Source organism: Cydia strobilella, chromosome Z (genome assembly GCF_947568885.1).
Source record: "Cydia strobilella chromosome Z, ilCydStro3.1, whole genome shotgun sequence".
Lineage (NCBI taxonomy): Eukaryota > Metazoa > Arthropoda > Insecta > Lepidoptera > Tortricidae > Cydia > Cydia strobilella.
Window position 1 is genome coordinate 7,481,027 of NC_086068.1, and position 14,713 is coordinate 7,495,739.

At 37.0% G+C, this 14,713-nt stretch overlaps 1 protein-coding gene across 1 annotated transcript; it reads left to right on the forward strand.

Annotated features, from left to right (window-relative positions):
• Positions 1–5,526: 5,526 nt before the first annotated feature.
• On the forward strand, positions 5,527–13,755 carry LOC134754300 (heparanase-like). The gene has a single exon (XM_063690537.1). It carries the CDS (start codon positions 5,711–5,713, stop codon positions 7,250–7,252), a length of 1,542 nt encoding a protein of 513 aa, XP_063546607.1. The 5' UTR covers positions 5,527–5,710; the 3' UTR covers positions 7,253–13,755.
• Positions 13,756–14,713: the final 958 nt, after the last annotated feature.

Consider the following 14,713-nt stretch of genomic DNA (forward strand, 5'->3'; position numbering starts at 1 on the left):
TGATGAGTACAGTCAAGGGCATAAATATATATACATTCCCAAAGTCTCAAAAATATGTGTACGCTCAGACAATAAAATCGTGTTCACATATTTTTAAGCCATTTGTCTGGATCGATATTTTTGCCTTCGACTGTACCTATAGTTTTCTTTGTTCTTACTTACTGACAGATTGTGTTTGCCAGACTATAGTTTAATACTATAATATACCGGTCAAGTGCGGGTCGGACGCGCGCACCAAGGGGACCGTACTTTTTAGTATTTGTTGTTATAGCGGCAACAGAAATTAATCATCTGTGAAAATTTCAACTGTCTAGCTATCACGGTACATGAGATACAGCCTGGTGACAGACAGACGGACAGCGAAGTATTAGTAATAGGGTCCCGTCTTTACCCTTTGGGTACGGAACCCTAATAAAAAAGACATTAATGATCATTGATTAATGTTCCTTTTATTAATATTGTTGGTCACAAAACTCAACTTTTTATTTCAGTTTTTTTTTTTTTTTTTGTATTTGCATAGATCGTGATCGGCAACGCAGGCTTCGTCAAGTGGACACAAAAGCAAATCAGCAACAGGCTTCGTCATCAGATTTCAGATTTCCAAAGGACGAGGAATAGGGGATATTACTGCAATGTTCTGCCACCAGAGTGCAGCACTAGCTTTTTTAGTGCACCGTATCGTAACTTATTCATACTGTACCTTTAACAGGTTTTTGACAAGTTTTCAAGGGACCTACCGGAAAACTCGAATCCGAAATTTCGTTATCTAGCTGCCTCTTTATCGCTCGAATACGCAAGAGTGACAGAGATGTTAGATAACGAAAGTTCGATTTTCTTGTTTCGCGATAGACCCTCAGATTGTGATAGTGGCGCCACCTACGCCGAGTTTCGCGTAATATTCCCTATTATTAAATTAAAAAAATATATTACACGAACGTTTTTTTTTCATTTCCTATTTGGTACAGTCAGCTGCAGAGAAAAGGTACCCCACGTCCATACTAATTTACAGAACTTTGTATACAGGGGGGGTGCCTTTTCTCTGCAGCTGACTGTACATGACTAGAAACTATACTTAGTCTTTTAGCATTAGAAAAAACGGTAAACCATTTCCACGTGTCTTTTTATTGACAAGTTTTTTTATAAATATAGCAATATTTTACTTATGAAAGCAAAAGTATGTAAATGATCGTATATTATATTTGTTGTGACTTATTTTCAGTGTTTTTCGATAAAACGACACGTTAAGATCGCTCGCCTTCTTTCTAATGATAAAAAAACGAGAGGTATAGTTAGACGGTTCTGAGTGGTAGACTGCAAATGAGATAAAAGCTATATTAGGTACATGCATTAATCCTCATATCAGGCGGCTCTTTGATTCCAAGGATTGCATAATTTTTATACTTTTTAATGATTTTTAGAATATGAAAATTATAAAAAGTATAAAAGTTATGCAATCCTTGTATTCCACGCATTTAATTTCATTTCAACGAGCCGCCTGCTACAGATTTCTTGAAATTGCCGCGTTTTTTCAGGTTCAACTTTCATTAGCCAGACTATTATCAATTTGCCAATTTCGTGATTATTCTTTTACACGGCACATAAACTTATGCATAATTTATCGATATAAAAAGTCGACACAGTCACATCCCTAGCAAATTATCAAACTTATGACACCGTACGTAAATGAGAAATAACAAGCATATATGCATCTCTTTTCGGCACATTATCTAATTCGTAAGGAAGTAAAGTACGGGTATACATATTTGCGAAGCATTTTTGCCCGACTTCTATGCTTTAGTCATTATTCTGAGGTCTTTTCCATAGTTCGAAATGTCAAATGCCACTTGTCACTTCAATGACTGACAGCTGTTCTTTAGTCTATGGATGGTATAGAAAAGGATGCCAATCTCTTATTCATAGACCTAGCATTACATAGACCAGCTATACGCGTGCGCCCGTAAGGGATAGACATAGATGACGTCATAAACGTGGGGATACCATATTGGTAAAAATTACCCCAATATTTGATATCACGTTGGGGCGATTACCCTGGAGGCAAAGTTAGCTTGTTTGACGGTATTAAAAAATTGTTAAATAAAATGTCAATGGGCCGTCCTTTTTAGGCGTATAAACAATGAAATACCTCCTATAATTCGCGCAGGTGGTACAAAACTAAACATGTTTAGTAAATAAAACGTAAAATAAAATGTATTATGGGTTTTAATTTAAAGAAATCACAAATCGCAATCACACCAATTAATGTACACCACATTTAATCTTCACAACATTTGTTTATTTATTTTTTGGAATTAGAAGTAAGAAAAAACTTCGAGGTCAAAATTACCCATAAAATTATGATATTTTCGTCTGGTATCCCTAACATGATTGTTATGCAGCTAAATTAAGAAGAAGTTTAAAAATGACTGACCTCAGACTCCTACCTACCTACGTAATTTGGGCGGATAATTTTACAAATAATGTTTTGTTAATTTGCGTAAATAATTGTGATATTTTTATTGAAATCGTTTGATTCTACATTGCTTTGAGTGTAACGTAATTTTACGATGTTATTCTCACATATTGCGTTAAGAGGAAGGTGTAAAATACCGTACTTACGTGTGAAAGATTATGATCTCATATTTTTGCTCAGAGCGGCTATTACAGCCGATTACAGAACAATTCACCAGTATTTTATCAAAGTTCAAGCATTCAAAACGCTAACCATCACTATATTTCATAAGAGAAAGCACAATTTCATACAAAACAACGATAATTAAACAAGCAACGAACAAACATGACAGTCACGTACTTATTTGTTTGCCACAACCTCGGTTGTGGCAGCGGTGGAAAAGTGAAACTATGACAAGGACAAACAATAACAGCGCTTTCTCTGCTACTCCTACTGAAAGATACATAAGACTATCCCGTTCGGTCATTTTCCCCCACTCCTCATGACCGATCCAGTTATACTAGATTCATGCTCTTATTGCAGAATTCATGGAGACTGTATAAAGGAGCCAAATCTCTATGTATGAAAAGTGTCCATCAAAAAACAGTAATTAGGCGGCGCCACCATACACCGAAATACTACCAAAAACAACCTACGTAATTTGGTCGGGCTATTTGTTTGCAAGGTTATTTGTTTTATTTTTTATCGATAAAAATGATAACTTATTATGTATCGCCCCAGAGGTACCACGGAAAATTTATCGATAAATGCTGGCAGTAAACGCGGTAGGCCGCATCTATGTAATGCTAGGTCTATGCATAGATGCGGCCTACCGCGTGCGCCCGTAAGGGATAGACATAGATGACGTCATAAACGTGGGGATACCATATTGGTAAAAATTACTCCAATATTTGATATCACTTTGGGGCGATTACCCTGGATGTCGCGACAGTCGATCCGATCGAGTCAAGTCGGATCGGTTCGACAGTGTCGCGAAAATTTAAATAAGATATTGTCTATGGGACAAAAGTTTGCATAATATTATGGACGGCCATTCTGCCGGTACAATTTAAGGAAGATAGATCTAATACATGTGATCTGATATAATGAGTGCTATCAAGTGTTATTATCAAGAAGCCAAGAAAGGCGACGCGCAGAGTCGGTGACCACATGGGCTGGTTTACCTGAAAGCTAAGTGTTTACTGCTTTGTACCTATTGTCTTATACTATTGTACAATTATCTTGATTTATAATTTAAAGGCCATCTTACTGGTTGCCACGCGGCAATCCGTGGATCCAGTAAGTTTGTACCTATGAGTTCACGATGAAGGTCGTGGAAGTTCTTTGGAGCCCATCTTAGGTAAGGCGGACTAGGTAATTTATAGATTATGTAGGAGAGAGGTGGCTTCGGCTGCTGTCGTCTCCTTTGTCAGTGTGTAGGAGTGACCACAGTGGTGGCCGGCTCTAGGAGTTCTGTGGCTTTGGCTGCTAGGTTCTCCTTTATCCTGTGCAGGAGTGCAGAGGTGACTACGGTCGCTATGTATTCCTTTATCAGCACGAAAGGGTGGCGGCTTCGGCCGCCAGGCGCCCCCCTTATGATTATCAATGTGCAGCTAAGTAGCTGGTTGACACTTGGTAACCTACATCCGGCCGGGTAAGATGGTACTCATATATGTTATAGTAACTAATAGATATCATTTGACACTTATTTATGATTGATGGAAGATGCCATCATCCTTAGAAACATATAGACATAAAAGATAGAGGCTTAAACTCTCATACTTAGTGGTAGACACTTAGTGATGCGTCATTTCATATAAACCCTTTTAACCACAGATGGTCCATAAGGCAGATGAGCGAAGCAGATTATCAAGACTACAACTGGACTGTGAGGTAGGACTAACCACTCCTCAACCCTCACATACAATACCATTTATTCCTATTGTCGCGGCGTTCTGGACTATTATGGTAGTCTTGTATATTTGCTTGTCTATAGTGTTCAATATGAGAGCGTCGCGACACTGGAGGCAAAGTTTGACAGTATTAAAATTGTTGAATAAAATGTCAATGGGCCGTTCTTTTTAGGCGTATAAACAATGAAATACCTCATATAATTCGCGCAAGTGGGACAAAACTAAACATGTTTAGTAAATAAAACGTAAAATAAAATGTATTATGAGTTTTAATTTTATGAAATCACAAATCACAATCACATTATTCACACTAATTAATGTAAACCACATTTAATCTTCACAACATTTGTTTATTTTATTTTTTGGAATTAGAAATACGAAAAAACTTCGAGGTCAAAATTACCCATATAATTATGGTATTTTCATCTGGTATCCCTAACATGATTGTTATGCAGCTAAATTAAGAAGAAGATTTAAAACGGCTGACCTCAGACTCGTCTGAGTAGCTGACATATTACCACAAACAACCTACGTAATTTGGGCGGATAATTTTACAAATAATGTTTTGTTAATTTGCTTAAATAATTGTGATATTTTTATTGAAATCGTTTGATTCTACATTGCTTTGAGTGTAACGTAATTTTACGATGTTATTCTCACATATTGCGTTAAGAGGAAGGTGTAAAATACCGTACTTACGTGTGAAAGGTATGTTCTCATATTTTTGCTCAGAGCGGCTATTACAGCCGATTACAGAACAATTCACCATTATTTTATCAATTCAAAACGCTAACCATCACTATGTTTTATAAGAGAAAGCACAATTTCATAGAAAACAACAATAGTTAAACAAGCAACGAACAGGCATGACATGTCACGTACTTATTTGTTTGCCACAATTTCGGTTGTGGCAGCGGTGGAAAAGTGAAACTATGACAAAGACAAAAAGTAATATATTGCTCTCTGTCACTACTACTGAAAGATACATAAGACTATCCCGTTCGGTCATTTCGCCCCACCCCTCATGACCGATCCATGTTATACTAGATTCATGATTAACAGGATAAAATTACTTTTTTTTATTCTGGTATCCCCGTTGTGTCATGTCATTGTCAAGTTATCAGTCTTGTCACCTCTTTTGCGACATTCGCGACAATCGCGACAAGCACTATTGTATGGTCGAACGAAACTTTCGGAGCTTCGGGTCAGTGCTTTCAGCACAGAGAGCGCAGCCAAGCAGGCGCCAGCTAGTCACTAAACAATAGTTCAGTGTATCCCAATAATAAATACCAATATGTTAAACGACAGTACATGTTATTTTTGATAATCGGTTCATAAAGTTTCTAACATGCTGTCGAATAGACGCTTGATTGCCGTTTGTGTGTTTGTAACATGTTGCAACGTGGGTCTTTTGGTGCTATTCTACAATCTGAACGCGCACGAGAGATGCTACGTCACGCTTGACGAGCAGTCGGTGAGAACGGTTGTTTCCAACGAGTTCCTGAGCGTCGGCATCGACACATCAGAAATCGAGAAATATGATAAGATAGACTTTACAAAGCCGAGGTTTAGAAAGCTGGCAGCGGCGCTGGCGCCCGCGCGGCTCCGTCTCGGCGGCACCATGTCCGACCGACTGATATTCAGCAAAGAGGATGTCATCCCTGCAACATCTTGCGATCTACCTTGCCCCAAAAACTACTCCAAATCCGTCTGCTCTTCAATTCATATCTTATGCGGCAAGCCCCATCCATTCTTCATAATGACCGGTAAGAAATGGACCGAGATCAACGAGTTTTGCAAAGCGACGAAAATGAGGCTCCTGTTCACCCTAAACGTATTGCTACGCAACAGTAGTAGTTGGTATGATAAAAACGCTATTGAACTACTAGAATACTCCAAACCTAAATATCACCACATAGACTGGCAGCTAGGGAATGAACCAAATTCCTTTCACCATGTTTTTAATGTAAGTATCACCCCCAAAGCCTTAGCTCAAGATTTTATGCACCTCCGTAAGCTTCTTAATCATTACCGCTACAAGCACTCTATGCTAGTTGGCCCTGATACTACGAGACCTCAGGAGAACCGACCAGAATGTCTGCGCTACATGGTTGATTTCCTTTCAAACGGCTCTGACTACATAAATGCTAGGTCTTGGCATCAATATTATTTAAACAGCAGAACAGCCAAGTTGGAAGACTTCTGGAATCCTGACACATTTGATTTACTAAAGAGCCAATTAAAAACTATGCATGACCATACAACACAGTACAAAAACATACCAATGTGGCTGACTGAGACAAGTAGTTCATATGGTGGAGGTGCCCCAGGTTTATCAGACTCTTACGCTGGTAGCCCACTATGGTTAGACAAGCTGGGCCTGGCAGCCACCTACAACGTCACCACAGTTGTAAGACAAAGTTTCATTGGAGGCAACTACAGTCTAGTAGATAAACAGTTTAACCCACTCCCCGATTGGTGGGTAAGTGTCATATACAAGAGACTAGTTGGTAACAAGGTGTTACGAGTAAACTGTAAGTGCTCACGCTTCCAGCGAATGTATGCTCATTGTACAAACAGAAAATATACCAATGACACAACAGCAGTGACTATTTTTGCTATAAATTTGGAAATGGCTAAAGCAAAATTTCTTCTAAACGGAACTGCTTTGCATGGAGATAATTTGTCTATTGATGAGTATATTATTCATGCTCCGTCAAACAATAGACAATCTAAGACAATTTTATTAAATGGATGGCCATTGTATTTTGAGTCTTCTATGCCTGAACTGGAGCCGATCCACATAAAGTATGGTAATCATATTTCAATGCCACCTTATTCCATTGCATTTTGGGTGATCAGGAATACATCTATCAAGGTTTGTAAGTGAACACAGTGCAGTGTTAGGCAAGCTTTGGTGATCAATGATCAAAATTTGGTAATCTACAGTTTTATGTGAGGACTTCAACTTTCATTTCATTCCAGTGTTTTGTCTGCATGTTTTTGTTTAAATGGATGTCTTTAAACTGAACATCTACCTGTCTTTTTTGACATGTATGCTTTTAGAGTACCTGTAATTTATGGCTTAAGCGTAATTTGATCTGCTATTGAACAGATTTTTGTGATTAGACTAAAGTTTCAATTATGCAATTTGAATAAAATGTCTGAAATAGAAAAATCATAAAGCACAATCATGAAACTAAATATGGGGCAAGATGTATATATATTAATGATATTATATTTGTGCATACTCATTGCTGTTGTGATTTACTCACAAAAAACTATTGATTGTGAACTAGAACAAACTTTTAGGGTAGACTTAATGTATTTTCTTCATACCCATCAACTAAGATTCAGATGAAGATTCAAAATTTTCTTTATTTAAGTAGGCTTAGCAACAAGCACTTATGAATTAAACTTAGCAGTGGGACTTAGATTGTATGCAAAATGCAGTGCATTTCCAGCCTATGTCAGCTCATTAGAGACGCTTCATAGTAATTCTAGCAATTGTAATTGTAACCACTCCTTGCCTTGACTACTCATAATCAATGTTCTTGATGCGACATTGAACTCTTTTGCATTTGATAAAAAACTAATATTACACATTGTAATCTCGTGTAACATCCAACCGCCTTTAAACTTAAAGTACAGAATTCTGTAGCTTTTCTTGAAAGTATTAAGGGCGTCTACAAACCTCACCGATAATTACAGTGCGGCATTTGATCGATCGATTGAATTTGTTGCACCTACTTTAGCCAGAAATGATCTAAATTCATGCGTTTTGTTGCTAGATCTATAAAGGCCTCAAAAACGTGTGGTATTAAAAACCAAACAGTTGCTGGTTGTCAATAAAGCTCTATTAGCGTAGAGATACATTAAAAAATTGTGTGCAAAGATAACAATCAAAATGTATGCTTTTGGTTTGCACTAAAACTAGTGCAAACCAAAACCGTTGGCGCTTGACTTGAAGGTTTCAATTTTTCTCAAGGATTGGATCACTTTAAAATGAACCTTAATGAAAGGTACTAAAGGTACTCTAAACATGTCCATTATTCTTGGTGGTGACACGTGTATCATCTTCTCGACAATCGTATTCTGTTATTGGAATTTGAGCTTTGTTAAGTACGGTTGAGCGATGTGTATGATAGTGTTGATAGTATTTGCAACTGTGCACTTGACATTTGGCATGGATGTTAAATTGTTTATTTCCGAGTACCATTTGTTACTATTACTGTAAATAATATGAACTTGTGGTCTATTACGAATTACGACCCTTTGCAGTAGTCGGATGGTCTTGAAATTTGTTTATTACTTATTACCTACATAATACACCTACCTACTGCTAATATTAACGCAAAAATAGAGAAATATTACGGAGCTTTTTACCAGAAAATACCACATTTCGTCAGGTGACAACCAAAACTCACTAATTACCACCACCACCAGTTCATAGCCATAGTAAACCGTATTAGTACTAAAATAAGGTTGATTTTTGTTTAAGTATTTTTTACTAATTAGTGAGTTTTGGTTTCCCCATAAATGGCTTTTACTCCTCGCTAATTTTAGCAAGGTGGCTCCTGCCAATGTTAAGGTGTAGACTTTTGACTTGAGGAGAGAATGTTCGATAAAATTTTGATTTTTGTGTAAGGCTAGGCATATAAAAAGTACCTACAGTGGCGATAGCGTTTTTAAGTCGCTACAAATTGTGTTCAAGTCGTAGGAGGACATTATTTTATTTGACCATTAACTATTATCCCCGGCATTTGCAGACGTTGACGTAATGTAGATTACTTTCAATGTCAAGTCTTTCATTATAAGTAAAACTTTGTAAACAAAGTTAATGAGGCTACATTATGAACGGCCAATGATATGTGTTAGTTTAGGTTTAAGTACAGATGGGTCACGACATTGCTTTGCCAATCATATGAGGCCGCCATGAGGCAAATTTAAATACAGTAGAGTCAGCTTAATAAATATTACATTCGTGTTTGATACGATTTCCCGCGTAAAAAGATCCGTTTTTGACGTACTTCAGGTGAATTTGGTTTATATAAAATTGTTTCTAATAAAAAAAAATAGTTTTTATTTTACCGTTCTGTCGCAATGCATTATTTATGTATCCATGCCAAATTGCAGCTTTCTAGCACTAACGATCACGGAGCAAAGCCTAGGACAGACAGACGGACATGGCGAAGCTATAAGGGTTTCTAGGTGACTACTAAACCCTAAAAAACTGAATTTTCTGCCTTATTGTACCTATTATCTTACAAGTGGTTGGCCTTGGAATAAAATGTATTTAACCCAACAAGTTGTATTTTAAAGCTGAACAAATAACAATAAATTCCAAATGTAATGTTTCGAGGTTAGGGTAAAAATGTAATTTCGTAAATACAAATGGGTAAATGTTATTCCAAAATGAACAAACGGTACCCATTTCTGTTGCTCTTAGCTGTTTAGTGTTTTGTACAAAAATAGTTTTTAGTTGTCTGTTTACTTACACGATCTTATGGTACTTTAAGTTTTTTAAATCCATAAGTTAAGTCAATCGTTTTTTCTCGTGTGCTTATTAGAATATTCGGTGCCTAATGTAAGACTGATTAGAATACAATAAAGTCGACTGTGTTTTAAAGCAATCTCGTTTGCATGCAAATGCATATCAAACTTGCATCAACATGGTAACATGGTAACCACATGCATTTATATGTTAACGGAACTAACGTTTTGTGGGAAAATTAACTCTCCGCCAAAATACCGCTCCCATACAATCGAAATTAAGTACACTCATTATGAAACTTGTAACGAACATTTAAGTAACATATATAACTATCTATGCCTGGTATTGGTTTTTGTTGCTAAAAATATTAACACAAGAAGTGGGGGGGACACTCCTCCTTTCAAGCAAACTCGGCTCCGTTCGGCTCAATATTGCTCCGAGCAGTTATTAGGGTTGGAGTTGGCACAACTTGACGTCCCTTTGCGTGCACCACCACAGATTAGATAATGACTTGAATTTTGACAACCCTAAATAGCTGAAAGGGATAGTGCCATACATTAGAAAAGGACAGCGTGATTCGTCCCTGAATCGCTGTCAAACTTCGGTTTTATAGGAAGTACTATTATTTATTCTGTAAGTAAAAAAAAGAGCGTGTCGGAAGTTTTTTTTATGTAAACGGTTTACTCGCTCTACTTTCTTTGTATTACAATTCCTAGCAACGAAAACTAGTACCGGACATATATATGTCACTTGAATGTCCATGCTAAGTTTCATGTCATTTCAGCAAGTCGTTTTAAAATCAGAGCGTAACTTATTGAATGGCGGCGGATATTAGGTGAGGCCTTAGAAAGTTTTGGTATGCATTGACAAACTTACTAGGTTGTTAGATTATATTTTTATCCAGGTTGTTTAAATATTTAGACTACAGAGGTTGCAAAAATTCAGTCGAATATATTTATTTACATTACATAAATCTGATGAGATGTAATGTGGTATATATTTTACTTGTTATAAATAAATCCTATATTGATAACGTACGCACTGAACTAGGCACTCAAGTCGATAATTTGTCATGATTCATGAAGGACAGGGGTCAAAAGCACTTCTGTTGTACACTTTCCCTATCAACTTAATCGAGAAATGAATTCCACGCCGTTAAAGAGCTTAATACCCAACGTGACCTTAAAGATGTTTCTCAGGAAAAATGAATACCTAAAAATTATTCTATTTGAACCGATTGCTGAATATGAATAAATAAATTGTAGTAGTTTAGATAGTTTATAGATACCTTTTCTCAGCGACTGTAATTTGAGTTTGGTAGAGAATGTTACAGTACGTAATCTAATAGTAAATAAGCCTTATGCCTTCCTTAATTCTTTGGTTTTGTATTTTTATATTATTCTACGTCTATATTGTTCTAGATATGGCCTAGGTAGGTACAGTCGGCATCAGTGTGTGACGGCGAAAGTGGCCAAATATATCGTATACATACATCTTTGTTACAATAAAAAATATGGATGTGGTGTAACCCGTCACTATCTATTTGATGCTGACTGTGCGACATTAACATTTGAAATGCCTTGAACTGCCTGGAAACACGCCAAGTTTCTGAGTTCCGCATTCTCCTAAAACCTAATTCCCGCCCGCTTTTGTTTTATTGAACGTCAGTAAGTGGATAAGTACACGCATTTTGGCACCATCGCATAAGTGTTAGTAAGGCCTGAGTGGACGCTCGACGCAGAGCGTTCGGCGGGGCGTGCAGCGTGGCGTCGGACTCACAAGTGATGTGAGCAGCGTGCACTAAGGCCGGTCCTATACGTTTGCATTTGTTTAACATGCACGCCGCACGCCCCGCCCCGCTGCACGCCCAACTCGAGCGTCCACTCATGCCTTAATTACACTGACGTTTTTAACCCCCGACGCAAAAACAGGGGTTATATATGTTTGATGCCAATGTATGTCTGTCTGTGGCATTGTAGCCTTCCAACGGATGGGCCGATTTCAGTGCGGTTTTATTTACGTGAAAGCGAGTTTTTCTGCGGTGGGTCTTAGCTATGTTTCATATAAATCGATCCGGCAGTTTGAAGAGTATCAGCTCTTTTCCAAAATGATGTAAGGCATTTTTGGCATAAAATAGATTTTGTTGGCATATAGCGTAGGCTTAGGTGCCATATAGGGTTTTAAAATTTATTAATTAAATAGTTATAACGTTTTTATCCGACTGGCGAATAGACAGGTTACATGACACTGTGTATAGAAGACTTATAATACTTACCCTAAGTAAAGGCGTCATCTCCATGTTATTAAATTATAATAGGTAATAGTTTGCCATTATTGATCAAATGGCCCATCTAGAATAATATTGTCGATCTACATACTTATGTATAGATTTTGTATTGTGCACTATTATCTTGCTTTACTAGATAGCTATGTATATTCTTTAACTTATTTTTCTAGACATAAAGTTACTTTTTATTATAGAACCAACTCGGACTATGTTCTGGTTAGATTATTTAAATACTGCAGCATTATTTATTAATATGTCAATCCATTACAAGATACATGTTTAAATCACATTTAAAATCGGGTCTATCGCGAATTTATTTTGTTATCTTTATTTACCGACGTTGCGACAGGTTTCACTGGTTGTGGTCGCGGCGCGGCGGCGTGGTCGTGGTAACGTGGACCACCACCTGGATTAGACCCGATTTTAAACCCGGTGTGAACACCGGGTCGTTTTGAAAAACGAGAAAGTTTTAAATGTTATAAGATACATGTTTACTACAAATACTACAATGGTGTGCTTTTGAATGTTGCCCGTTCAAAGATTTTTTAATTACATTAACTCTAGGATTAGGAATACTTAGTGCAAAAATTGTGTCAAAATATGTACATCTCTCCATATAACCATACGTTATCTCGTTATTAGATCTTGATATATTAATACCTATAATTAAAATATATGCAAAACTACCGTATGCATTATGTGTATGATTATAAATAGTATATATTGTTATCTTTCGCCATATTAATAATTATTAGACTGCAACAGCGCAATGAATACAGGTCACACAGAGTGACCTGTATTCATAAATGTACGGCTGGGAGCTATTATATTTTCACTCTTTAATCTTTTGCCTTTTTCATTCATTTTTTTTAATGTAGATCAGGTATTGACTGTATTCGTCTTATTATGTTGTACTGATTGTACTACTTTTTATAATTAATTGATAGAGTGGCAAATGAAAGATGAACCTGCAAATACGCGGCAATTAAAAAAAACCTGTAGCAGGCATCCTTGTAGGATTGCATAACCTTGATACTTTTTTAACCATTTCTATATTATTTTCAGTACTTAATGTTTTTTCCGGGCTTACAATTGTACGTGTTGCTTACGTAAGTAAGGGCAAATTTGAAATTGCCGCGTTTTGCAGGTTCATCTTCTTTCATTAACAAAACACAACAAAAACTACTTTTCTGACGGCTATCTTTTCATTTAAGTCACGGAAAACAATAAATTTACGTTTTTGGTGGGTAAGTGGGTAACGTTTACACAAGAGGTGTGTTATGTAACGTATGTACTATATTATATAGCCGTAGCATGTAGACTATTTTACATACTTACCTACCCACATTACATTAAAGTTCAATATTTTCTAAGTGGTTGTATCATTTTGTCTCTACATTATTTAAAAAAGAATATCTTTTATCGTTACATTGCCCGTTGCTATTTAAATGATCTCATATAGACATATACATACAGATATATACCTGCATAGTTTTTTTTATAACTATTACTACTAGGTATAGATATTAAAGGATAGCAAAATGTCAAAATTGTACCTATGGATGTGCGTATTCAATTAAATTTGTGCCTTTACTCGATAATAAATATTGCTGCCTTTATATCAATATGTTTTCATTTACTTACCATTCCCATTTCCCTTCAGTTCTAGCAGTCACGGGGAATTTTAGCCTTGAAACCGGAATTGAACTTCGTAGTATCTGTAGGATTGGGAGAACCAAATAAGTTTTATTATAATTAAGTAGATTGTGAAACAGCCGCCAAGCTAAAGTCGGACTGGGCGGGACACGTTTGCCGTATGCCTGATGACGTGTGGGCTCATCAACCACCCAAAATCGAACCGGCGTTGGCGAGATGATCTCTACGCCTTTGACAAGAACTGGTGGGAGACGGGTCAAGACCGGGATACGTGGAAAGGGAGGAAGGAAGCCCAGCAGTGACACTAGGCTCATATAAATAAATAAAATAAGTAGATTGCAACTGAGATCTTACGGTGTGATCGTTAGTAAGTACTCTGCCATAAGAGGAGGGCACCGTCAGTTTCACTATCGGGTAAGCTCGGCTATGTTCGGCCTCTGCCTTTGAGCTGCTACGAATTTTATACATTAACTCATTAAGGGCCACTTGCACCATCCAGGGATAGCAACTAACTCGGAGTTAACCGTTACCAGTACCAGTGTTTGTTTATGTTTTTTCTCAAATAATTTTAGGCCTTTTTTTGTTATCTCATCGCCAGTTGTTACAATATTACCACTCGACTACCAAATTGAACAGCTAAGTTCTTACCTATTTACTTAAAGTGGCAGTATCATATCTACCAGTAGCTACTACTACCAAGCTGTCCATCGTTTTTGGGCTTACATACTGTTTTTCCTTACCTACCAAGAGACAACACGAAAGGAAATGGCAGATATATTTTTTGTCTTAGTCACGCGGTAATGACTAGATAAAGCGTCGCCTGTTATCCAGTGATGTCAGGAAGTCACTGACCGGTGCTTTATGTTACACCGCAAACACAACATGCCTTTAAACAGACTTCAAAAAAAGAAGTT

Coding starts and splice junctions, on each gene's coding strand:
- LOC134754300 (XM_063690537.1), top strand. CDS start 5,711: ATGCTGTCGAATAGACGCTTGATTGCCGTTTGTGTGTTTGTAACATGT.